At 35.1% G+C, this 27951-nt stretch overlaps 1 protein-coding gene across 1 annotated transcript; it reads left to right on the forward strand.

Moving 5' to 3' along the window:
* Positions 1 to 27951, forward strand: NUP155 (nucleoporin 155). The gene is made up of 34 exons (XM_062513972.1): positions 1 to 138; positions 453 to 549; positions 1615 to 1685; positions 2527 to 2619; positions 3281 to 3447; positions 3885 to 3990; positions 4561 to 4634; positions 4936 to 5027; positions 5156 to 5253; positions 5339 to 5491; positions 5780 to 5880; positions 7094 to 7264; positions 8280 to 8390; positions 9283 to 9377; positions 11081 to 11169; positions 13458 to 13517; positions 13586 to 13757; positions 14564 to 14630; positions 15404 to 15522; positions 15736 to 15833; positions 17139 to 17272; positions 19036 to 19227; positions 19861 to 19999; positions 20714 to 20849; positions 21284 to 21437; positions 21693 to 21797; positions 21896 to 22050; positions 23010 to 23139; positions 23409 to 23522; positions 24002 to 24122; positions 24561 to 24671; positions 25440 to 25576; positions 26198 to 26298; positions 27527 to 27951. The coding sequence occupies exons 1-34, from the start codon at positions 21 to 23 to the stop codon at positions 27663 to 27665; spliced, it is 4020 nt and encodes a 1339-aa protein (XP_062369956.1). The 5' UTR covers positions 1 to 20; the 3' UTR covers positions 27666 to 27951.

The following is a 27951-nucleotide window of genomic DNA, read 5'->3' on the forward strand; positions in this document are numbered from 1 at the left end:
GTAGCCCTACTGTGTCTGGTATGTCAGATATGGATTATCCTTTACAAGGACCAGGTTTGCTGTCAATACCCAATCTTCCGGAAATCAACTCAGTCCGCCGAGTCCCACTTCCACCAGAGCTAGTGGAGCAGTTTGGACGTATCCTTATGTAAACAAATGTCTAAGACTGGGTAAGAAGTAATATTAGAAACATCTTTCCTCCATATTTTTGTTCCCCAGTCTTTTAGTCAGACTCCCAGCAAAAAACTTCAATGTTGTTAGGCTTCTCTTATTAACACTCTTGCATTTGTAGAGAGTTGTTGGTGGAACCGGTTTCTAAACAAAGAATTTTGAAGTATGCAGATTGTGTTGTACCGAATATTAGAGATTTTAATTTTTTTTTAAATGCTCTGAAGAGGATTTTGCCATTTCTCCCCAAAATGCATTTAATCCTTACATCAGCAGTGCGTCAGATATGCAGTGCAATTGTATGATGGGAGTATTTCCAGAGATTAGCAGAGCTTGGCTGACCATTGACAGTGACATCTTTATGTGGAACTATGAAGATGGGTATGTAGAGGATGAATTCCTGATGCTGTTCTATTGCTGTTATACCAGAAATAAGCAAATGCAGCAGTGGGAGATTGTTTACTGGAAGCATAGAGATGTGCTGTTCAGTTCAACCGATCTTAGTTCTTTTACTTAAACTTTTGAATAGTAAGTATTTAAGGATCTGTAAGAGTTACTAATACTGCTGCCAAATCATCTACAGCTGAGAAAAAGAAAAATGTATTTGCTTTGGGTCAGACATATCTAGTATCGTAAAGTTACAGCTCTTCTTATGCAAAGGCTTTGCTTGTGCTGAAAAAGTTGATAGAAATTCCTCTAATTGCCTAACTTTTGTAAGTAGGTTTAGTAAGTACTGAGGTGCATGTGCAGTGACCAGTCATGGCCACAATGGTGAGTAACAAGACGCTAGTATTTTGAAGTATTGTAATTGAAGCTCTCCATCCTTGCTTATTTTATGGATGCATAAAACTGAAAATAAGTTCATTGCATTTTGAAATGGCATTGATAAATTTATAGTTTGCATGTTTGCTTCTTTATTTGCTCACGTAGTAAGCATTTGTGTAGTAAGAATTGCTTTGTACATATTGTTGCATTTCCTAAAAACAAACAAGTTCAGATTAGCTACTGTCTACACATTTACGTTGTGTCAAAGTGTATGAAATGTGTTCCCCAAAGAAAACAGCGTTGCATGGTGTTAATGATAGAAAGTGGTGAAGAAATGGGGAATTTTTGCAGCATATAATTTTCATGGGGGGAAAAAATATCTCGTGATTTCCTTCTCTTTATGTTAATCAGTGTTGCAAATGCTGCATTTTGTAATTCAGACTAGCCTGAATTAACAAAATGAAAAAATAAAAAATAATACAGTTGGTTTTCAGGTTTGAAACTCAGCTATAGGAGCTTCAAGCAACTCAAATGACCTGCTTTCACTGAAAGTGAAAGGTGTAAATGGCTTCAGAGTGTTGCAAAAGTATTAATAATTTATAAATATACATGGATTTTACTTTGTTATTATGTGATGAAATATGACAAATTTCATGCAGTTTTTTGTTTATTTATTGACAGAGGAGATCTGGCTTATTTTGATGGCCTCAGTGAAACTATTCTTGCAGTGGGCCTTGTAAAGCCAAAGACAGGTAAGGAATATTATGACAGAGATTAGAACTGGACAATACTGTACCTTCTGTGTATTTTTTTAGTCTTTATATATATTTATATATCTTTATATAAATATATATATGTATGTGTACACACATATATACATATATATGTGCATTTTTGTTTTATAAAAAAAGCAAAATATGGCTTTTGGTTTTATATATATGTAGATATTAACATGCATGTGTGTTTAATACATGGATGTGTCACTTGGTGCTATGGTTTAGTTGATGTGGTACTATTCAGTCTCATAGTTGGATTCAGTGGTCCTGGAGGTCTTTTCCAGTCTCGATAATTCTATGATATGTGAAAATCTGTGGTTTGTGTGTATATGTACACACAGAATATTTGAGTTTGTTTTGATTTTAGAAACATCATAAAATTAATTATGAGCCAAAAATAATGTATGGTTTAATAATTATTTACACTGTTGAACTTGCTTTTTTTTTTGCTACATTATGCTTTAACATTTGTACTGTTTATAAATTTACATATTCAAGTGGTATGAAACTATAGTTTCTAGCCTGTCTTTGAGTATCTACTGCTGAGATAACATTAATGTTGAATTGACAGGTGAGTTGAGTTTAAAAGAAGCATGTTGGTAAGAGAAACATAATTTTAAAGATTCTGTATTTCATGAAGAGGAAGTTAAGCTGCTGGTTGATACTCCTTTCAAATTCTAGAATTCCACAGATTATTAGGCTTAACATATGACTGTTCTGTCTAATCCTTTGATGTGGCTTTCCAGTTGATTTATTTGCTTACACCATTGTGATCAGAGAAGCAGGGTGCAAACTAAAATTTTCTTTTTTTATTTAGGTATCTTCCAGCCTCAAGTACGACATTTACTTGTTCTGGCTACTCCTGTGGATATTGTGATTTTAGGGCTTCATTGTTCTAATATACAGTCAGGTAATTCTCTCTTCTCTGCTTATTTCCAGTTGTGTATTAACACATGGCAGTGTATTAATTCCTGTGTGTATTTATACATGGCAGTTTTATTAGTAGTCACTCAAATCTTAAAAAAACCCCCATGTACCAAATGCCTTGCTAGTTTTTAAATCTTTAAACTATGTTACAAGAAGGGAAAATAATTTTTATGGTGTATGCATTTGCTGGATCATGGACTCCATGAGAAGCATTGAGTTCTATTACTCACCTGTTTAATGTAAAAAGAGCTCCTGTTAATTAAACAGCATGTTGGAGAGGGAGAGAAGACAAGAGCAGGAATACTGTACGGGAGAGAGTACAGGAGAACTGTACTTTTTTTTTTAATAATATGTCAGTGTGAAAGAGAAAGCAAGTAGAAACCTGTGTTTTGGACTTGGTGTGATTTAGAGGAAAGAACAGTCTATAGAAATGAAAAACATTGCATTTCCTTCCTTGGAAACCTACATAGAATGGATTCGTTACTCTGCAGTTCATACTGGACAGAATCTGTTTCAGAATGTGTTCAGTAACTATGAAATATGCTGTAATTTTTTCTGCTTTCTGGAATGTTTCTTATCACAGACCTGTTGTATTTGTTAAAACAGCTTAAAAACTAAAGAGGATTTGTGTTTGTTTACTGAAGGTACTGGGTCGCTCAATGACAGCATGTCTGGAGGAATGCAGCTGCTACCAGATCCTCTGTATTCGCTCCCTACTGACAACACCTACATCCTGGCAATTACATCCACTGATAATGGGAGGATCTTCCTGGCAGGAAAAGATGGCTGCTTATATGAAGTAGCATACCAGGTGACTAAGGGTTTTACACACAGGCTTTTTTCATTGTGTCACTGTAGGGGGACCTCAGCAATAATAGTTCTAAAACATTTCATCTTTGCAGTGTCTTTTTATCTGTAATTGTGTTGCATGTCTTGGTTGCACAACAGCTTAGGGTAGATGCATTTTCTTTGAAGAAGTAGTATTTATGTGGGGAATAGCAGTGCAGTTTTGGTCAACTTTAAAAATTCAAATTGTGACATCCGCACACATTTCTAATGCAAAATTTTCCTTATAATGATCACTTTTCTTTCCATTGAATAATACATACTTGTTCAATTAAATCAATAGTTTGCGGTTAGATCTTTTAGTTGTTTTTGTACTTGTCCTTTGAAGGACTTTTAATATTGCTCCTAGTTCAGTTTTTGTTTTGCTTTTTCTTTCAATGCTGTGTTTGTTTTATATTGTAGGCTGAAGCAGGCTGGTTTAGCCAGCGCTGTAGAAAAATTAATCATTCAAAAAGCGCGCTGTCTTTCCTTATTCCTTCATTGCTACAGTTCACATTCTCAGAGGATGGTAAGTACTGATGTTAAGGTTCTTATTAGCCAGTAATTTAATGTAACCTTTTAAAATACTGCTACCAAGAAGGTAGTCTGAATATTTTGCATACTCAAAGCATTTAGTTATTGTCAATGATACTTGAAGTGGTTGATTATTATAAAAGAATTGCACAAATTATGACAGATTGTGTATTTAGTTCAGGATATAGATAGCAAAGCCTAAAAAACCTGACATTTCTGACTAAAGTTAGTGATCTGTAGCACAAAATTAATATGTGCTTAGTGGTATAACTGTGAACATGGAAAAAGTATAAATGAATAACCTTACCATCTTTCACTCCTTAGTGAAAAATTGTTTTGAATTATTTTGAATATTTTTGCTCTGGGATTTTTTTTTTCTGTTGTTTGTTTATTAGATGTTGTGTTAGTTGATTGGTGTTTTAAGTCACTTACAACAGCAGTCCTGTGAGAAAGTGCGGTTTTTGTGAACTTAAAATTCATTATTTTATAGATATTCTGTCCTAAACTTGCTTTCCCAAGTCCAGTGTTGATTTACTGGTTCTCCCTTTTTTTCCTCCCTCTCCAGATCCTGTAGTTCAAATAGCCATTGACAACTCTCGAAATATCTTGTACACCCGCTCAGAAAAAGGAGTCCTGCAAGTATGTGACTTCTTATGACTCTTTGGTCTGTTACTAATGTGTAATAATGTGCAAGTACCTTTGTAAGTTAACCTCAGTACCTGAGAATTCTCTGTAGCTATCTCAGGCCCTTACTCGTGTTTATCTTTTTGTAGCAGTCTGTGTGCTGAAGACTTGAAATACTTATTTTCTGAGGAAAGAGTAGCCTTAATTCTATGGAAGCATGGGTACAAAATAAAAATACAGCTTGAGTTGCTTCTTGATAAGTGAGATGGATTTTATTAATTAATTAAAATCACTAAGCTGTATTATTGAATTGCAGGTTTATGATTTGGGGCAAGATGGTCAAGGAATGACCAGGGTTACTTCTCTTTCACAAAATGCTATTGTTTCTGCTGCAGGGAGCATTGCCAGGTATGTTCATGACAATTACAGTTTATGAGGCTTCCTTTAAGGCCCATAGTTTCACAATACAATGTTGAAGAATTTGCCTGTTTCATTTGATTAAAAGTGTATTGTTTTTGTTTTTATTATTTTTTCAGAACAATTGATCGTTCTGTATTTAAGCCTATTATTCAAATAGCAGTGATTGAAAATTCTGAATCCATAGACTGTCAGCTACTAGCAATCACACATGCAGGTAAAAAAGCAATGTTGATTCTGCTGTATTCAAACTGATAAATGGTATCTGCACAGTTTTGTGACTTTTTCTATCTTTTGTTCAGGTGTCCGACTGTATTTTAGTACGTCACAATTTAAACATCCGACAGCTCGTCCTTCCATGTTAACCTTGGTCCATGTCCGTTTGCCACCTGGGTTTTCAGCTTCTTCGAATGTAGAGAAGCCTGCCAAGGTTCACAGAGCTCTTTACAGCAAAGGTAAGCAGTGGAACATGGCTCAGATGAGATGATTTTTTTGTGTGTGACAGTCATTATTAGTTTGATCTCTATAAACATCAGTTATACCTTTTAGATGGCAAATGGTGTTAAAAGTGACCTTTTGAAGTATCATATGACATACAAATCCAAGCGATATTATTTGCTGTTCAGATTGTATGATAATGACTTAAAGATTGAATTTTGTGAACTTAAGAATGAATTAATGCGTTTGCATGTAATACACAATGATTGCTTCTAATATGGACTTACTGTTGCTATTCTTGTTAGGGGTTCTGCTGATGGCAGCTTCAGAAAATGAAGATAATGACATCCTCTGGTGTGTCAATCATGATTCTTTCCCTTTTCAAAAGCCAATGATGGAAACGCAGGTATAAAGCAAACTTCAGTATGATTTTGAGGAAATCTAGTGTTATGTTTTCTTTCCTGATAACAGATGCTGGAATAATACTGTCTGCAGAAAATAAGTAGATCACAGAAAATTTTGTGAGGAGTTTGGAAACTCTCAAAAAACTGAATGAGTCTCTCTTAGTAGGGATCCCAAGTTGAAACATGCTTTTCTATCATGATGCAAGCTGTATGTCAAAATCAATTGCTTTAACTTCTAAGACTTCTAAATAATGTATTGGAGAATACTGTTGTCTGTAGCAATGCTGCATATTGTGCACAAACACAGAAAAACATGGCCCTTAGCCCATAATGATGTTGAACAGTATAAAATTTGATAAAGGCTGTTTAAAATGTAGATGTATCAGTTCAGGGAAAATGTATTTCATCTCTGAAAGACATTTCAAGTCTTCTGCTGAGATTTAGGAGTGACATGTCAAAAATAGTGTTACTGAAGAAATAGCAGAGTTGGAGTGAATGGAGTGACACTATGTAAGTTAAAAACTTACAAGATTTGATTAATCTGTTGTTTTAATTATTCACTTACAAAGGAGCTTTATAGTTGTCTCATAGCCCTTCCTTCCAAAAACTTAGACTTAAATATCCCAAGTGCTCACCTCTTTTTCCCCAAGGCATCAGACAGCAACAGACAGCTAGGTTTCCCAAACAAAACTGCAGTCTGTTCTTGAGCAGAAAGTCTTCCTGGTTAGCATACATAGTTTTCTGGAATGTCTTCACTAGTGTATATCTCTTCCTGAGTTATGTTTGAAGTACTGCTGCCAACTGCAAAAGTCTTGTAAACATTTGTAATTGAGTTGAAGCTTTTTTCATTTTTTGTAAAGAAATCTTAAATTCATGATGCGTACAGCACTTAGTTCTGATGTGGTTAGTAGATGGTTGCTGTTTATATTGTAGCAACCTTACTTTGCAAATTGTTATTCATTTAAATGTAAGACCCTATCTCTGTCCCCCAAAAGAAGCAATATATTACTCCCTTTCTCCTAAAAGCAATAGTGTGTATATATTGCTGTGAATTTGATGGTAACTTTCTGTTTCTGTTATTTTCTTTGGATTTTCTTGCATGAGGAGCAGATTCTATTCAGTGTAATTTTAAATGGTAAATATTAAAATTTTACTGTGGATGTGCAAAACCCATGTCTGCTACCAAACTTTGGATAATATCTTTCTGTTGTTCAGATGACAACCCGTGTTGATGGACATTCCTGGGCTCTTTCTGCTATTGATGAATATAAAGTTCAGAAGATTGTAACACCACTAAATAAAGATATTATTCCCATAACTGATTCACCTGTTGTTGTGCAGCAGCACATGCTGCCACCTAAGAAGTTTGTTCTGCTTTCAGCCCAAGTGAGTATTACTTTTCCTCATATAGGTTACCAGAAGAATTAAGTATGAAATTGGACTTCTCATCTAAACCTGTATATGATACATTTTAGATATGTTTTAAGGACTATATTATGAACATGAAAAGGAATCAGAAAAAAGATTGCTGGAACTGTCTGTACCTATTTTAAATTTACTCAAACATTTTAGATCAACTTCTTTTATATAGTGTATTAATGATTTTTGTTGCTCCCCAGAAACTCTTGCAGATACAAATCATCTGGGAAGTTATTTTAGTCTTGGTTATGTTCTTGATTATGTGAAATTGAAACAGTCACTGTCTGCCCAGAAAACATGGTTCAAATAAATACTGTGGCAATTGAAATTTGAATTAATAATTTCTTACTTGTCATAGAAAATATCCCTAAAGAGGTTTTCTGAGAGGGTTTTAGGAAACAAACCCACAAAAAGAAAGAAATGAACTTTCCTACTATTCTGATTACATTTAGCGATATTTTTGGCACACAATATCTTGACCACTAGGCTATTTAAAATGATGTTTAAATATTAAATGTCTTGCAAACTCTAGACCTGCAAGCTGCATTTGTTTAACAGCAGCTGTTTTGTTAAGGGGGTTAATTTGGCCCTGTGTAGTAGTTAGCTTGACTGCAGGGAAGGTGATTAATGTGAAGCCTTACCATGCCATGAATTCTTCAAGCATTTTTCTTCCAGGCAGTTTTCAAGATTTGCAAGATACACAAAGCCTTTCTTTTCTGCATATGCATATATTCTATGCTTTGTGTTAGGCTAAGAATAGAAAAATAGACTCTGTGGAAAGTTTATAGCCATTGCAGTACTTGCCTGCCTTTCCTTGATTCTCTGGTAATTGGGGACTGGGCTTTGTGCACCAGGTAAGTTTTGATCCAGTGGTGCAGTGGAGGAAAACTTGATGCTGAAGATAAACATCGTGGAGATAGGTGTGTTGTGATGAAACAGAGTAAAGGCAACTTCAGTCTAACTTGCTTTGCCTTACTTTTAGGGAAGCTTTATGTTTCAGAAACTCAGACCTGTCGATCAGCTACGGCATCTGCTTGTGAGCAATACTGGTGGAGATGGAGAAGAGATTGAGAGATTTTTTAAGTTGCATCAGGTAAGGGCTTTTGATGTGTTAAGAAAAATGGAAGACTTGTCATCTTTTTGTTGTTGCTGTAACCATCTGGTCAATCTTCCTTTTACCAACTAAAGTAGTAGGTAATTTTTTTTTTTCTCTTCGTGAAGCTATATTGTATGGAGAAATAATTTCTCATTTTATGATATGTAAAAAAGAATGCCTAATTCACTTTCCCTGAAATTCCTATGTCTTGTATGCAGAAGTGTAGTGCACTTCTTAGCTTAGAAAGAAGTTAATCCAAAAGCAGGAGCAGAAGACTTTCTAAAAATGTTGAATTCCTACCACTACAAAGGGTTGTTATATTTTAAAGGCCAGTAGAAGTGTATGTAGTTGGTCTGGGTATTCTTTTTGACTAGTAGCTTAAGGTAAACAAGAAACAAGCAGAAGTTTGGTTATTGTGAATTACAATTTTAATATGACTAGTATTGTGTAGTATCTGTAGTGAGTGTTCATTGTAATCGTTCTCTTGTGCTTGGAAAGGACATAATTGTTATTTTAACAGCTTTTTAGAATATGCAAACACTGATTTTTACAAGTTTTTTTTTAAAACACAGTTGTAATTTATGTTTTTGTGTTTGTAGAAATTGCATGAATGATAGTCATACTTAAATGTCTGGCATGGAGATTGTTCACTACCATTAGCAGCACTGAGTTTGCAAAAAATGGTACAGCAAAACCTTACCTGATACAGTGGAATAACTTTTTGCTAGCATTTTCTTCTTGTCTATAATTTGGAAGAGCTGATTTCCCTGGCTTCTAAATAAAGTTATGCAGGAAATATTTACTGTTTTAGATATTGAGGAATATAACTTCTACACATTTCTTACCAACTTGATATGTGACACCACGCTAACATTGTAATATGCTTTAGGAGGATCAGGCCTGTGCCACTTGCCTTATTTTGGCCTGCTCTAATGCTGCATGTGATAGAGAAGTATCTGCCTGGGCTACTCGAGCATTCTTCAGGTAAGTTTTAATCCTGTCTGTTGTCCTGAGTATTATACTCAGTGTCATTACAGTCACTGAACACTTGTACAGGCTTTTTGACCTGCTCCCAGTTCATGGTCTGGTGGCTTTCGTTTAAAGGTGCTGATGGTTTTGGTCGTGGTGGTTTTTGGTTTTGTGTCTTTTCCTGTTGTTGTTTGGTTGCTTGCTTCAGCTGTGGTTGTTGTTTAGTTTGTTATGTTTCTTCCAGTACAATTAGAGTGATGAAGTATGAGCTTCCACTCTGGAGGATTAAATTCTAATCGATATATCTTTAGTACTGCAGATCCTTGGTATTGTGCAAATATGTGTATTTTCATTAAGTGCCTTAAAGAAGTTGGTGTATATGTAGAGTCACAAAATAATTTGAGTTGGAAGGGACCATAAATATCATCTAGTTTCAATCCTTCTGCCTTGGGCAGGGATACTACCCACTAGATAATGTTGCTTAACTGGCCTTGAATAGTTTACTGAATGGAATGTACTCATTGTCTCTGGCCAGCCACTTCAAGTGCCTCACCTACCTCATAGTAAAGAAATTCTTCCTAATGCCTAATCTAAATATCTTTGGTCTTTTCTTTTAAAACCATTCTCCCTTCTCCTATCATTATCTGCTCTGGTAAAAAGCTGTTCTCCCTTGATTTTTGTAAGACACCCTTTTAGTCCTGGAAGGTGCTGCAAGGTCTTCACAGAGTCTTATCTCCCAGATGAGCAACCCCAGCTCTCTTCGCAGCAGAAGTGCACCAGCACCCTGATGGTCTTCATGGCCTCATGTGGACCTGCCCCAGTGGGTCCAAAGTCTTTCTTGAAGTGAGGACCCCAGAGCTGGATGCAGTGAGGGTGTGCACGTGGGGTATCACAAGGACAGGGTGGAAGGGGAAAATCACCTGACCACTCCTCTCTTGATGCAGCCCAGAATAGTGCTGGCATTTTGGGGCAGACTGTTGGTTTATTTCTAGCTCTTCATCTATGGGAACTTCTTAAGTATTTCTCCACAGATCTGTCTGCCCTCTATGAGTTTTTTTCCCAGTCTGAACTCTGTCTGGGATTGCCCTGACCCAGATGCAGCACCTTGCACTTGGCCTTGTTGAACCTCATGAAGTTCTTGTGACTCTGTATTGTGGGTCTCTTAGCTGTCCTCACAAGGAGAGAAAGCAGTTTTTGGGATGATGCAGCTGTTGAGAGTGATGATAAAATGTGCAGCTTGGAGTGTTGTGTTCCCAAAAAGTTAGTAGTTCCTTGCCAAAACTTATGTGGGTGTTACAGTCAGTCAGCTGTTTGCAGTAGGCTGTGAATAGTTGCTCTTAATTACATTCAATTTCATCACAAAATTTGAGACAAAATTTTAACTCTGGAGTTAGCAAGGGAAGACGTAGCGGAGTGCTCATGTAACACTGTAGGATAGAGATGAATAGAAATTACTTGTGGGTGATAGAAGGACAGCCATGGGTCATCTCAACTGTGCGCTTCTTTCCACTTCCCTATAGAAGCAAACCTTGAAAAGATGCTAGAGCCTAAGCCTGACTTGGGAATTGGTAAATTTCTCTTTAAAACTATACTAGGATTTTTATTCCTCATAAAAAAGAAAAAATAAAAAAATTGCTGCTTATTCTTAAAGGCATGAAAATTGAATGGGCTGTGTATGACACGTTGAGAATTTTTGGTGTTGCTTTTGCAAACTTTAGGTATGGTGGAGAAGCACAAATGAGATTTCCATCAGCTCTGCCTCCTCCCAGCAACGTTGGACCTATTTTAGGTTCTCCTGTTTCTGCAGGTATGTAGCAAGCATTTCACAGTTTTGGACAGGTTTTTTTTTTTCTTTAATATGTTGTGTTTTTTCTTCTCACCAGTACTTGTGTTATTTTTGTCTGAAAAAGAGAGTGTTTTTCCACTTACTACCTAGTTAATGACAAGAACTTTTTCTCTTCAGTGATTTTTGGATTTAGTCAGGGGGTTGTTGTTTCAAATTATGTGTCCATATTGAATATACTCTTGTTAAAACACTATGAAGAAGGCATACATTTGCTGCTTCCAGAGTAATTTCAGCAGCTGAAGAGCAACTTATCAATAATACATTTCAGACTTCAAGAAGCTTAGTTGGTTGCTGTGTAGCTATAACAGTATCTTCATACATTGTCATTGTCATGCCTCTACAGATACTACTTAGGAGAAGGAGGAAGAAATTTGATCAAGAAATGAGCTAGTTATTTGGAGTGGTTGCTCCCTTTAAATGCTCTGTCTTCAGCATTTGGTTTCTGCTTCAGTCTTCAGTGTCACCTACAAAGGAGAAAAGTGCTAATTTTTTCTCCTCAGAACTTGATGCTTCTTGAAATGAAGGCCTTTTTTTACTTTCAGATTCACTTAAACTTCTACTGTTGCTGTCCCTCAATATGTGTTACTCAGTTCCAGATTGGAAGGATTTTTAAGAAAGAAATTCATGATGATAAGTTTGAAATATTACTGGTTTTTATCAAGAACTTAGTAATGTATGAGATTCTCTTCCTTCATTTAACATAGGGCATTCAGTTTTACACAACAGACTTGAGAAATAAACTTGTTTGCCTGGAATTCAAATAAATTCCATTTCATTACCATATTTTGACATGTATCCAAATTCCTAGGTATTGGAGAAAAATGTGGTGAACTAGGATGAAATTTAGGAAAAATTGTTGACCCTGTTTTTCAGAATTCTTAACTGCTATTAAGACTCTAAAAGGAGTGGCTACTTTAATGAATCAGTGGCATCACTTTCCAGCCCTTTTGGTGTGGAACAGTAGCAGTGTGGGCAAGAGCTGAGGCAAAGCATTAATGTAAAATTAAGTCTGAGTTGGAGAGAACAGCACCTATGGGAAGGACAGGTGCTAGGAGCAGACTAAGAAATTAGGTTTTGGGGGAAATGGCAGAAAGTTCTATAAGTCAACATGGAAACTAATTTTAGGAGTAAATGTATTTTTCCCAAGTCTAAATGTTTGCATCATATTTTTATCATTCTGTCATAAATGCCTCTTTCAAACCTAGTATCAAAGCAGGTGTTTCCATTTTGCTTCAGTAACAGGTCCAGGTGGAAGATGGCACCATTCTTCTACTACTTTCTCGGTTTGCGCAAAGGGTAGAGAACTGTCATGTGAAATTAAGATTCTGATATTGTGGATGTCTCATGTGGTGGGTCAGATACTGCTGACAGAAATTCATTCAACCACCTCATAATTTTGTGTGTGAAACTACACAGCAATAATGTCAGCATTAAAAGGCCAGGAGCCTTTAACTTACTTCCATCTTTTTTCCACTGTTGAAAGTCTAGTCATGCATTTGCATGCTGCTTTTCTGCAAGTTTGTGCTTTGCTTTAGCACACATGACAGTATGCTCTGGGAATGCATTGTCACTGTACTGTTGTGTGGTGCTAAGTTAGGAGAACTGTAGCAAATTAGGCAAGAACTGTATCCTTTGATAAAAGCTAAATTTTCATAGTGCCAGTTTTCCTTGCCTTCTCTGTGATACATCACTTTGCTTGCTAATGGTATGTGGATGTTTTTGTAGATGACCACACGTGTACCTGGTACTTTGAGGTCTTAAGTTGGACTTAATTTGCAGGAGGATATGGAGTATTCATTGCTGAACTTGAGGCTGTGGACAGTCTTAGACTTAGTGTTTTGAGTTAGCAGTGTTATTCTAGTGTTTGTACATCTGCCACATGTGAAAATTGCAAGTAATATTACCAGTGTTCAGAAGGTGAGGACCAGCAAAAAGTTTGTGGGCAATATTATATCCAGTGCAGACAACAGATGGTGTGCAATAAATTAACACATGAATGCTGGGGAAAAACACTGCAACTGCTCTTGAACAAAGTGTATCCATCCATTTGTTTGACTTGTGGAGTGTTGGTTGATAAGAAATGAGTGCAATTTGATACTTAACTATAAATAAACTATAAATAAAGCATTTATAGTATTTGATTTAACAACGTTGCTGCTTTTGCACAGATACTTTATGGCTTAGATTTGGGAGGGGACAGTCTTGAATTGTGTTCAACAAACTTACCTTTATTTCTTTTCCTTTCTTAGGTTCTCCTTTGACTGTTGATAGTCCATATTCTAATACTAGCATTTTGACATCTGGTCAAGGTAACACCTTCTTTTCATTTTTATTTTTTTTTTAAGTAGGCTTTTTTATTAGCATTCAAATGAGTAATATTTACCTATTTTTCCCCCAGGTTTGCAGCCTTCTGCTATGTCAACTCCCATATTTCCTCCTGGGAATTCCATGTCTCACCCTGGTACATCCATTAGCGGAATGATGGGTCCCGAGATAGTATTTTCTGGAAGACACAATGGCATTTGCATATACTTTGCCCGGATTATAGGGTGAGGTCTTGGTAAAAAGTTTCTGTCACTCAATTTGTTTCATAGTTTTATTTTGCACTAATGCTTGCAAGTGCATTTAAGTTGGAAATCAGTAAATTTTCATGTTCTATATATGAAATGCCTGTCTATATAATATGTTGTCTTTGCAACTCTTTTTTAATACATTCAGTGGATGCTTGTGGCAGGAGAGTTGATTAGATACTGAGCCTGCAGTCAAGTGCATAAACACAACTCTGAAAACTGCAGGTTTAGTTTTCAAAGCTATGAGTTGTGTGTTTTAAACTCCTACTGACAGACAAAACAGAAATGCAGGACTTAAAAGATCAAAGCTGTGTCTTTAAGTAATTTCTATGAAGAATCATTATTGAGAATGTTCAAGTTAGAGCAATGAAGCAGGATTAATGATTCTGTTACCTTGGATGTTGAACCCCCAGCAACCCAAGCAAGAACATAATTCTGTGTATGTTGGTGATCTCTCCGTTTGCTGACTGGGAAAGAAATTTTTCTTATGAGACTTGTTGGTTTCCACTATATTTCCAGGGAATCATTTTCATTTATAGTACTTGAAAGTATCAAATATAATTTAACTAAAGTTTTAAAATCTAGAATTTATTATTTATATCTGTACTATTAATAATTTTATAATGGCTAAGTCTTTGAATATTTAGTTTTCATCCAAAATTAATCCTTTTCTTAGACTTTTAACTTCAAAGTTTTGCCATTTCTTTTTAAAGAAATTATACATAGAAGACTTGAAAAAATGTGTGGTTAAATGACTTGGCTTTTAACATAAACTTATTTTTCAGAAATATTTGGGATGGCAGTATAGTCGTGGAAAGAGTTTTCAAAAGCGGCAATCGAGAAGTTGTTGCAGTATGTAAAAGATTATTCTGTATTCTTAGAAGTTTGTTTTAGTATTTAAATAATTTTTAACCTCTGAAGTCCTTTTAAACTTCCATTCCCGGTTATAAACTGTTGGGTACAAAACCCATCCTTTGTCATGTCACTGTTTTCTTAAGTGCTGAGCTTTTAACTGTTAATTAGTTGTCTTTTTAAGCTGTTTGTTTAAATATTACTTTCTAAGGAACCAAATTAATTTAGTCTCTGCTCTTAGTTGGCAATGGCCAGTTTTCTCCACGTTTACTGATGGCTCTTCCTTGATACCAACTTAGAGTTTCTGCATAATCCTTTCAGACAAACCCTAAAAATAAAATGTTTAGTGGTTTCGGATAGCAGTTATGGAGGAGCATAAAAAATTTTCCATCATTTTCCTAACTAACTTCTTGCTGTTTCAGTTTTTGTCCATGATTAAAATAAAATCTCTGGCTGTCTGTTAATAGAATCCAGTTCAATCCTTTTCTAGCTTAGAGTTAGAAGTAGTAAAGCGTGGCTGATTTATTATCAGAGGGGCAAAGAAAGTAGCATCTTGAATACAGTGTATCTTCAGACAACTCCTGCCTCTTCCCATACCTGCCCCCTCAATGAAAGTGGTATAATCATGTGTTCTAGTGATCTGTTACTAATACACAGTTTATTTGTTGTACCCTGTTATTTGTCTTTTCAGTGCTGTTATCTTAAAATTGAATTTTTAAAAAAGGAAGTGTGAAACCCCAGCTTTCTGCAAAGAAGTTTGCTTTCTTTTGCAGATAGAAAGCAGTGTTCCATCCCGTATGCTGGAATGTGTGCTACAAGAACTAAAAGGTCTACAAGAATTTTTGGATAGAAATTCACAGTTTTCTACAGTAGGAGCACTTGGAAACCCAAGGTATTATTAATTGTGGTAAATTTACATGTGGTATTTAATGCCCAGCTTTTGAAAAATTACCATAGGTGTTTTGTTGAGTTTAAGTGTTTGTATGTGTTCCAGCTTCAACATTCAGAAGCTAAAAATGAGTTTGTTAGAGTCATCTGTAAGAGATTTGGTATTTGTGATCATATTAGAGATTTTTGGGTTTTATTTTTTAAATTGCAGTTTCAGCACACCAGCCAATCTGCAACAGAGGCTCCTGGGCTTTATGCGGCCTGATGGTGGAAGTTCTCAGCAAGTCCAGCAAGAACTGCAAAGGAAATATCATGGTATGTAATTATTTTTGAACGGGAAGTATTGAGGAATGGTACATTTGGGTGTTGCCTTTCTCACTTTTCTTACGAAATCCTCCAAATAAAAAGGCCATTTTCCCCCACAAATTTTATGTTAAACATCATGCCATTTTTTCGCACACTTACCTGTCTCCTTTTTTTCCTTCCTAATGTTCTCCGTTATGGATAAGATCCTTTAATCTCTTCAATACAGTACTAGTACTAGTAACTGCACAACCATTTACAAGATAGCATTTATTAAGCAGTTATTTTATGAGACAAGTGAGCATGATGTCCTATAAAAAAATTGCTGTAGTGCAGGTTTCCAAATGCACAGTCATTAAAATGCTTACAAAACTTTGTTTAGAAATATGGGGTCTGTTACGCAGCCCATTTGAATTCTTGTCCTCTTATAGTGCAGCTTTTGCCCAGCACTTGCAAGTTGGGAAATGTTGCTGCTGCATATATGGAATTGAGGATGTTTGTCATCCACAACTGTAGACGGTATAATTTGTGTGGGTATAATCCCGGGCTTTTACTAGTGCAAGTGTAAAAATTCTCAGTAAGTCACTCTGCAGGATTTGGTAGACCTTTAATATTTTTCTTTAATTATTTTTATCCTTTACTGAGTTCATAAATCTTTTTGGATTGCTGAATGACACAATGTAATTATTAACTTCATTTGTGAAGTGTAAACATTCAAAAGTACACACAGAAATTCTTGCAATTATGTTCAGTCTGTGTAGTAAGTGTGAAAACATTAGCCTTTCAGTTTATGTATTACATCCTACAAGACTTGAATATTGTAGTTTTTGGAGTAGTTGTGGCTTTAAAGATAGTATGGACAATACTGACTACAGCTGTAATTGTGATTGTTCTCTCTACAAGTAAATATAGTAATCAGACTAAAAGGTAATGTGTATGGGTTTATTTTGATTTCTTGTATGTTCATCAGAAATACATTTATAATAACTGTTTTTGGGAAAAGAAAGGTAAAAATTGAAGACTGATGTGTAAATCTAATGTATTCACAGGAAACCTGTGAAAACAAATACTTGTTATTCAGAGAGTACAATTCCTTTGTTCCTTTCAAATACAGTTTGAAATAAATGCTAACAGAGGGTTGTTTTGGAGCAATGTTAATATGGGATTTATCTCCCAAGAGAGCTAGACAGCATTAATCAAAAATGGAAGAAAAAAACATATGGAAAGTTAAGGAGATAATTACTGAAAGACCTCAAAAACTTACATGTTTATTTGATACATGTAGATCCACTATTTGCTGACAATCTGGTTTTTCAGCTGAGGCACAGCTAACAGAGAAGACCTCACTTCAAGGCATCCAGCAGCTTGTTCGCAAAACCTGCCAGGCACTGGCTCTATGGAAGTTGCTATGTGAGCACCAATTCAGTGTTGCTGTAGGTGAGCTTCAGAAGGTAAGATCTGGATAATACAATTCTAATTTGTTTGTGCTAATCACCTGAATTTCTTTTGCTACCTAAGTATTCCCAAAGGACTATTATTTAATTGAGAAACATTTGAATTTTAAACCACATATATATTTTCTGATATGTGATTACAAATGTTCAGGAGACTGACATGTACTGTTGACATACAAATTCAATTTTATGTGATTAGAAGTGTCACTAACAATAAATTGTTTTACTTTTATTGCTAGTTAATAGTGAGTCTCGTTTTATGAATTACTGGGTTTTTTTTAATCTTAAACACATTCCACAAAATGTGCTGAAAAGAATAGACAAGTGTTTTCCAGCCAAGTGGAACTTCCTCTTTGCCTTAGTCTTAGTGAAAGATGGAGAACAATAGGGTAATAGAGTCCTTGCTCTTCTGTGTAAGTAGTGTACTAGAATGTACCGCAGAACAGCTGAGGTTGAACCACTGGAGATAATCTGTCTCCTGTGCAGTGGGGGGAATAATCTAATTGACTCTCAAAGCAGGGGCAGCTAGAGCAGATTGCCCAGGACTGTGTCCAGTAAGGATTTCAATATCTATAAAGAGGAGAACTTCACAGTATCTCTGAGCAACTTGTTCCAGTGTTGAACTAGCTCTAGTGCAAGAAAGATTTCTATTCAGGTGTCATTTCCTTAGGTTCAACTTTTTACCATTGTGAAATGTCCTGTTACTGGTTACTGCTGAGAAAAACCTGACTCTGCATTCTTTACACTTTCTCAAAAATATTAGTAAGATTCCACACATGGCCCTCTATAAGCCTCCAGGGTAAATGATCTCAGTTCTTCCTGGTTTGTGAAGAAGGAAACTTGTACAACAATGGGTGCTACTGCTGTGTGCCCTTTGCAAGTGTCAAATTCACAGCCAACCCTTAAAAAAAGATAATAACTTGGATACTAGACATTTTGTCCTAAAACTTGATAGGATGATTTGAGAAGATGTACTTTTTGTACAGAAAAATAATAATTTTGAAACCTTAGAGAGGCACAGAAGCTGTTGCTCTTCATGATGTTGCATTGGGGAGCTTTTGGCACCTTCTATTTGTGTTGGACAAGGAGCTAACTGTTTAACAAGTAAAGTGTTTTCCTTTGTCTTCAGTAGATTTAGAGTTTGTTATATTACATGCTGGTAGTATCATCTCTAGACACTTCATAGACACTGCCTAGACACTACGGGCAACTGTGTGCACAAATATAATAAATTTTTTAAAATTAAAAACTTTGAATGTAATATAATCTTAAAAAGCATAGAGTTTGGACCTCAAAGTTTTCAAACTCCTGCTTTTATTGAATCTGTCTTTTTTCATCTATGACAGCAGTCAGATTGTTCCAATTATTAAAAACTTCAACAGACTCATAGGGTGTGCATTCTGACAGTGCCCTGTGAACTAAAAGGAACTGCTAATTCCATTCTTATACTGACACAGATCTGAAACATAAGTGACACATAGTGAAGATGGTAGAGGAAGTCTATCAAGAAGAGTTTTCACTGTCCGTAGGCATCCAGAGATCTAGTACCTTCAGTAGTATCCCTTGCTTAATTATTTTTATCTTGCTATAAAATGTGTATTTTAAATAATGTATTTCTGTGCTGTACATTCTAGTCATTGGAGTTTTGTATGTTTTTAATTATCAAAAACTGTTAATTTTCCTGCTGGAACATTCAGACATTGATAAACAGGCTCAAGTAAAAGATTTGGTAAACTAATACAATTCTGTCTCATCTTCAGGAGCTTCAAGAGCAGCTAAAGATTACTGCTTTTAAAGACTTGGTGATTAGGGACAGAGAGTTGACTGGAGCTCTCATTGCGTCTCTTATAAACTGTTACATCAGAGATAATGCAGCTGTGGATGGAATCATTGCCCATTTGCAAGATATCTGTCCTCTTCTTTATAGCACTGATGATGCTGTGTGTTCAAAGGTAAGTGCACTTCCAGATTTTTCAGCACTGAAACATAACTTGAGAATATGCTCAAAGGAGGTACATTGGTCAGCTTGTAAGTCATTATACTCAAGAAGCTTCAAAAGCAGAAGAAATAATGAAGTCAAGTTGTGGGCATACTTTTGTCTTTTAGTTGATTAATGCTGAACATTATACAAAAATTATTTGAAGCATTTGCAGTTATTTGTAATTTTTGCAGTCTCTTTGCTCTAATCTGATCTCTAATCTTAACTCTGTGTTCTTTACTTCGATAAAATATTTTCTTACTCCAGTCTTTCCTCAGCATAGTATCTTGGTTTTCGTCAGTTCTACAATTTACTGGAATTTGTGACAAACAATTTGGTTTAAGAACTTATGTCTTTTAAGCTTTTCAGATAAATTTGAAACAAGTAACTGGTGAGGAGAGAATAGGAAACCACTTGGTTAAGTCTTCAGCTCTTTTAATGCTATTGTCGCCTTTCTGCTGGAAACTTAGTGACCAGGGAGTACTTTTGAGAGGATGGTCTTTCTGCTGTTTCAGCTTTGAAATTTGGAGAAATAGCTCATTAACAGTATCCATGATCTGTTCAGAATGTGCTCACGTTAATTATTCCATTTTGCATTTGTTTTTAGGCAAATGAACTTCTTCAGCGGTCTCGACAAGCTCAAAGCAAAATGGAAAAAGAGAAGATGCTGAGGGAGTCACTGAAAGAGTACCAGAAGATCAGCAATCAAGTAGACCTTGCTAATGTTTGTGCACAGTACAGGCAGGGTAAGAGCCAATCATTGATCATGCTGAATAATTTTGTGTTCTCCTGTCATGCCATCTTTTCTATAACTTTGTGTTATCCTGTCATGCCATCTTTTCTATTTGTTTTCTAACTTTCAACTCAGTTTTATAGTTTTTTACCATAAACAATTGGTTAAAAACTCTTACAAATAAAATATGCCAGCCTTTACTTTTTTAAAGCCTTGCTTGTTTCCACAAACCAGCCAAGAAATCAATTTCTAAATTAAAATAGTCCCATACACCTATTTCATATTGCAGTATCCATTTGTTTCATATATGTGGTTAAAATACTTTTAAGAAAATTACTAGGTTCTATGTAAGCAGAAGGTTTCAAGTACCTTTTATATGAAATACATTGTTTGAAAGATGGTTCTGAATCCTAATGAGTGCAGTAGAAGCTAGTATATCAGTTACATATATACTTAAGTTATGTAACAGTTAAGAAATGGGCCTCTTTACAGTATTATATTTTGTGCAGGATCTTCTATGTAGCTTAGTATCCTATCTTCAAACTTGCATGTAAGTGCTACAGGATAAGAACAGATGTAGACTTTATATGATACATATCAGAGTGAGTAATGTAGCATTTTCTTGCTTGCTAAAATGAGAAATCTTTGATGTCACTTACCATTTTGTTGTGGATTTAATACAATAATGAACAGTGATTTTTTTTTTTTTTTTTTTATTTTTTCCTAGTGCGTTTCTATGAGGGAGTAGTAGAGCTCTCTCTTACAGCTGCTGAAAAGAAGGATCCCCAAGGTCTTGGCCTTCATTTCTATAAAAATGGAGAACCAGAAGAAGATGTTGTTGGATTCCAAGCTTTTCAAGAAAGGCAAGTTTTCAGGGTAATTTGTGATCATTAAATGGGTGCTTTATTTCAAGTGACTAGAAAAGTAGCTCTTTTAGGGAAGGAATAATAAGGGATGTAATAAGGGTATTAATAAGCATTTTATGATAAGGAGCACAATATAAATATTTTTGCCCAGCATGTTCCCCTTGATTATGATTAATATGGCAGCAACTTAATCTGAAACAAGGGGTGATAGATGCAGAAAATATTGTGATCAGAACACTACAGCAATACTTCTTAAAAAGATAAATGAGAACAAACAAGATCATGACAAACACCTGACCGTAATCTGTGACATCTTAAAATTTTACTGACTGTCTACACAGGCATACAATAACACACACTTGAGAAGACTGTTTCATAGACAGTTGCAATGAAAATTACGAGGATTTTATTTTCTTGTGCTCTCTTTACAGATTGAACAGCTACAAGTGTATTACTGACACACTTCAAGAGTTAGTGAATCAAAGTAAAGCTGCTCCTCAGTCTCCCAGTGTACCCAAAAAGCCAGGACCTCCGGTGCTCTCATCTGACCCCAACATGTTAAGCAATGAAGAAGCAGGACACCATGTAAGAAGCTCACAAAAAAGTCATGACTGCATTCCAGAGAACAGTATGATTTGAAGGGGTCTAGAACTCATGATTTTAATAAAATTATGGAGTAGTTTGGTGAAGATTTGTCATGAATTGGCCTCAATATCTAGAGCATCCATAGAAATGATGACATGTAAATAATGTGAACCTAAGTATTGTTACATGGTAATTCAGGGCTTAAATTAATGTAACCACTTCTCTAATAGCAGCTCTGGCATTTTCTTCCCTTAGTTTGAACAAATGCTAAAGCTGGCTCAGCGTTCAACAGATGAACTCTTCAGTATTGCACTTTACAATTGGTTAATACAAGCTGACTTGGCAGACAAGCTGTTACAGGTGAGCTTGTCTATACACAATGGGAGACGTAATTGTAATAATGCTTTAAAAAACAGGCAAGAGCAAGGGTATAACTGTTATCTTCCTGACGTCTGCAGGTTACTGCCCCCTTTTTGGAACCTTACCTGGTGCGGATGACGAAGATCGACCAAAACAAAGTCCGCTATATGGATTTACTCTGGAGATACTTTGAAAAGAACAGAAATTTTAGTAATGCTGCCAGAGTCTTAGCTAAATTGGCTGACCTCCCTAGGTATGGATAATATGTGATCTATTTTATATATATATATAGATAGATAGATAGATAGATAGATAATTAGGGAAAAACAAAACAACTGAAATCAAACCCTTTTGTGTAAGTATTTTAAGAAAAGGAAATTTTCTTAAGAAAGAAGAACCAAACATAGAATGTGTTAGCTTTACATCTGAGCAATTATTGGAAATAAATTATAATGTTTATTTTTGTATTATACATTGCTTTGCAATGTATTTTCTGTAATTACAGTATATTAAGTGGCCAGTTCTTATTGAGAAGTACACTAGAACCGAGTTTGCAGCAAAAATGGAGTTACATGGTTGGATTGTGTCATGTATGATTTAGTGAAATCTAAAGGCACGTATTACTTCCCAGAGTGTAACTTTTTCGTGTGTCCCCTTCCCTGTTGTTGTTGGGCATGGGAAAGTTACAAGGGGTAAGTTCCAAGGTTTGTGAGTGCTGGCCTTTCAGGTGCTCAGCTTCATGGTTTTTCACAGAAACCTGCAGTTTCCAGCTGGCATGAAAAGACTGGGAGGGCAGCTCAGACTTTTCCCACAGGCTTTATTATCGTCTGTGAAGGGGTCAGACTACACATCCAAAGATGGGGAATCACACATGTACTTTTATAGGGTTTGGGGGGATCACAAGTAAACCAATGGAAAACAGGGTTAACACATTTTGGCCAACAACATTATCTTTCTTTCTTTGGGACAACCAATTATAAAGAACCAAACCTAACCAATAATATTTTAAAAAGATAAGAAGAGCTTACATTTTTCTAACATGAATCATTCTAAGCAAGTAGTTTTTCTTACCTCAAAGGAGGTTCCAGGGGGCGGTCGCAGGGCTGTTTGCAGAGGGATTCATCTCCTCTACACCAGAGTCTAGCTAGAATATAACTTACCCTTAAATAATTTTATTAAGTACTTATTTTATTGTGAATATTTGTTTTGCAGCACGGAAATTTCTCTTCAGCAGCGTCTTGAGTACATTGCACGTGCCATTTTGAGTGCCAAAAGTTCCACTGCCATATCTTCTTTAGCTGCAGATGGTGAATTCCTACATGAACTAGAAGAGAAAATGGAAGTAAGGAAAAATACTAATCTAAGCTACATTGTAAATGGGTTATTTAATTTTGTCTCATTGGCACAAAACAGTTTTATTATCAGTTCTGTGTAAGTGGATTTCTGTGCTTTCTTTCTGACATGGCAAAGTTAGGCAGTTGAAAATTATTTGAATATTGTAAGGCAGCAACATTTCCACATTTAAATAAGCTAAAGTTAATTCTGGGTGTATTCTTTAATTTAGATTCAATTAATACAATCTTGAAATACTGCATTTTCCTCTTAAACAAGGTTGCAAGGATCCAGCTTCAAATACAAGAAACATTACAGCGGCAGTATTCCCATCATTCTTCAGTACAAGATGCAATCTCCCGGCTTGATGCTGAGCTGATGGATATAACCAAGGTGATTGAAATTTTTTTGTGGTTTTTGGGAGAAAAAGTGTTTTGCAAGGAATGATTTTCTACTGACCAGGAAGAGTAATATCATTTTAATGATAATATCAGTTATCAGTTTAAAGTAATATCAGTTTATCATTCCTGGTTTCAGAATGTCTGTTACCCTGGACTGTCATTTTCTGTACTTTAATTATCTTTCAGTCTTTGGTATTTTAATTTATTTCACATGTTTATCTTCATTATGAAGTCTCTTAAATTTCTTCAATTCCTTGAAAAAATTGTTGGAAAATTAACTTTTCATTTCAAATTCATTTAAAATTTAGTGTTATATCTAAGAAATTAAACTAAATGTAGCAAAAAAAATTTCAGTGGTTGCTAACAGTTACTTAAGTTGCATCTTGTCTATCAGACAAAATAAGGAACAACTGATTTTAAAAATTTAATTTGATCCTGATGAAAGGTAAAACTTGGTAATTTTTTTTTCAGCTGTATGGAGAATTTGCTGACCCTTTTAAGCTCTCGGAGTGTAAGCTTGCAATTATACATTGTGCAGGTCATTCTGATCCTATCTTGGTGCAAACTCTCTGGCAAGAAGTCATTGAAAAAGGTAGGTCTTGATGGAGTAGGAGTTGTGATGATCTCTCTCATCCTTTATCATGAGTTAGTAATTCACACTCCGTTCCTGTTGTTTTTGATTTTTTTTTTTCCCTTGGTTTTTGGGCTCAAGATTGCTATTGTGTGTACAGCATTGATAGAGATCTAAGAGAAAATCTATCTGGTAGTGGGGATTTGTGGGGTTCTGTAATGTGGTTTTTATTATTTTGTAGTTTTTACGTAGGTTTGCATGGAGCTTCATGGAAACATAAAAACTTACAAATGTACATGCAAACACACTGGGAAAGGTTGTATTTTTACTTCCATGTGCTGAGTTTTTGTTGACAATATTTTCATGTGTTATTTATAAATTTAGGTGCCTCAGTGTCATTCTGTATAAAGGTGGAACTTTTCCTGAAGTTCTCTTTAAGTGTTTTCTTTTCACTTCCAGAGTTGAGTGACAATGTATCTCTGAGCCCTGCTGACAGAATGCAAGCTCTTTGTCTGAAGCTGGCATTGCTTGGAAAGATCTATGCTGGCACACCTCGCTATTTTCCTTTAGGCAAGTTGTAGCTTGCATAGTAAATAAGCATATGTGTTTGATGGATGAGATTCAGTGGGGTTTTTTTGAATCTTAGAAAAGTTTTAAACTAAGAAATGTTTCTCATTTTGTAGTCTCAAAAGAAATGGGAAATAAATGAAGTTCAGGTACCAGCAGCAGTTACTTCTGGATGGCTGTGCAGATCCCATTTTAGAAAGCAGTTAAGTTTGTTTGCATCAAAGCACAAAATACAAAATGTGTATTTATACATTTAAGATTTTAAGCAAACACATTTATCTGCTGTCACTTTAAATTCTTCATAAATCATCTGCCACCTGAAGGGGTAGATTCTGAAAACAATTCAGGAGATTTCTGGATCGTTTTTAGAATTTCTGATTTTCTGGTGCTTATATGCTTTGACAATGTGCTGTTATATAAAAACCTGGCAAATATATTGTTCAGCAGTAAATCTTCTTTTATAGTACTAAAATACTGTGCAACAACATTAAATACGAACATTTAGTGCTGACCAATACACTGTTAATTGTTAGAAGCATTTAAACTAAAGTAGTTTTGCTGGCCAATATAGCAAATGTAGTGGTAGTATGTGTTTTGTGCACAAGCAAAAGTTAATGAACTTTTCTTAACATGGCAAAGCCATAACAAAGTACTAAGTATGCGTAATCCCTGCCATGCACTGCTGGTAGTAAATGTCTCTAAAATGCCTTTGTTTCCTACACTCCCAGTAACAAGTTGGAACCTAAATATTCCCTCATTTATGTCCTCCAGATTTTCTAGTGCAGTTTCTAGAGCAACAAGTCTGCACTTTGAACTGGGATGTAGGTTTTGTAGCATACACCATGCAAGAAATTGGAGTGCCGTTGCCAAGGCTGCTTGAAGTATATGACCAGCTGTTCAAAGCACGGGTAAGGAAAATGTCACAAAATAAAAACTCTGTTTTCAGCTCTTAGCAAGATCTCTCTTTAGCAGGAAACATGAAGTAATATAAGGTAGGATATAACAGAATACACATTCAAAGCTTTGCTTTCTTTACTCAAAGACTTTTTAAAAGCTGCATTTCCCCCCTGTGAATAAAATATCTGTGGATTTTATTCATGTCAGCCCTGGAGCATGATGAGGGGCTGAAATTTGTTAATTTGTTTAGTTCACCAGAAGCTAGTTCAGGATGAAATAGGACTAGAATTCTTGTGTTGCAGAAGCAACAGCATATATTTAATGTATTAATTTTATTTGTTTCCTAATAATGATTAAAATTTGTTGTATTACTACATCTTGTCTGATCCATTGCAATAAACAAGGAGATTTGAATTGTGTGGTAATGGAAAACTGATTTAAATGTATGTATATTTTCATATGTAATTTAAAATAATATTTAAATATAGGCTTAAATATAGATTAAGGTAGAATTCCCATTTATTTAACTTTTTTTATACAATAAATAATTGCTACAGCTGGCAATTCCTGTACTCACGACACTTTTTTTTTTTGTCTTGTCTCCTATAATATTTTATGATTTTGTTTTTTAGGATCCATATTGGAGTAGAATGAAAAAGCCTTTGCATCTCTTAGAGTGTATTCATGTATTACTGTCAGGATATGTACACGATCCAAGCAGAGTGCCTATGAGGTAAAAGGATAGCTATATCCTAATGAATAGTGAAACATAAAATATTCTAAAATACTTCACTCCAGCAATTCCCAAAGCTTTTCTTCTTTTCTTTTGGGTGAATTTAATCTTTTATTCCTAACATTTGTCATTCAAAACCATTTGGTAGAAACTTCAAGATTTCTCCCTTACAAACTACTTCCACAAAGGTAATTTTATTCACATCACTGAAGATCCATGAGGAACTGAGAGGATTATTTTGTAATTTTTGGCAATATAATTTAAGGACTAGTTCAGATAAATCTGATGCAATGTGTGAAAGCGAGGGAAAATGAAAATTGGGCATTTTGTGATTGAAACTATGAATTGTTTCATATATAAATTCTAGAAGCTCTGAGTTATTCTAGAAAAGAGAAGACCAAACATTGGTAAGAATCTTCCCCAGTTGTTTATAAGAGGTTGATGAATAAGTCTCCAAAACTAAAATTCAGCTTAGTTTATTTCAGGAAGAAATTTAGGTTTGATAATAGGAAAAGTTTCTAGTGAAAGAAATAGCTAAGTACTTGCAAAAGTTGCTTGCATATCTTCTCTAGCTTTGACAATTTTTGTTTGAATAGACTTGTAAGAACTTCAGTTAGAGCTATCTTGTCTCAAAAATAAAAAGCGGAACTAGGCAAAGTTCTAAAAATAACTCTTCTAAATAGAGAAGTTTCTGATTATTTTGAAAAATATACATATAAATATCTCCTGTTAACATACAGTTTACTTCTATCTTTTATCACATTATTAGTCTTTTATGGTAGGCTGATTTAAATGCTCTCTTAGAAAACTGTAATGAGTGTTGTCTGATTTTAGTACCTACTTAGATAATACATAAATCGATATTTGATTATAATTCAAGATATTTAAACTGCTACCTAAATTAATAGCTTATGCACTGACCATAATAATATCTAAAGTAGTATCTAAATAGTTCACATTGCTATAAACTGTACCATGCTTTTATAGTTTATATCTAATATCAGATAAATAGTAATGTGTCATTTATTTTCCATTATGCCTTAGTCACAGGCATTTGATTTCAAAAATAATTTTCTCTTAATGAATGGTTACTTAAAAAGTAGCTGACAGATGTCTTACTGATAAGCTATTCCATTGCAACTCAAAGAATGCTCATGTTCTAGTTCAGATGAATTCTAAGATACAGGATTAAAAAGGAGCTCATTGTTATTTGGTATTTTCTTTGCAGGCGACAATTCACAAATATTTGCTTGGATGCTGTGAGTTGCTACCTGGTTGAACTTCAATCTATGAGCCCCACACTAATGGTGCAGACTACTATTGGGAATTTTAAATCTCTACAGGCCAAGTTAGAACGGCTTCACTGATTGACTAATAAAAGAATCATTAGTACAGGCAATACAAACTGAAATAAAGGTTCAGATGTTGGCACCGAATTATGAACAAACAAATCCTCAGAAAAAAAAGAGAGCTGAGAGATTTTTCTCCTGCCATGGTTATCAAATATGTTACTCATGCTATTCTAAAAGTATCTACAAATTGTAGAATGTAAATGTGACAAATGGAGTTTCTTTTACTTTTACTACTACTAGGTTTTTTTAATGATAGAAAGCTTTTTTTTTTTATATTGTTGAAATAAAACACATTGTGTGA

This window comes from Cinclus cinclus, chromosome Z, assembly GCF_963662255.1.
Source record: "Cinclus cinclus chromosome Z, bCinCin1.1, whole genome shotgun sequence".
Classification (NCBI taxonomy): Eukaryota; Metazoa; Chordata; class Aves; order Passeriformes; family Cinclidae; genus Cinclus; species Cinclus cinclus.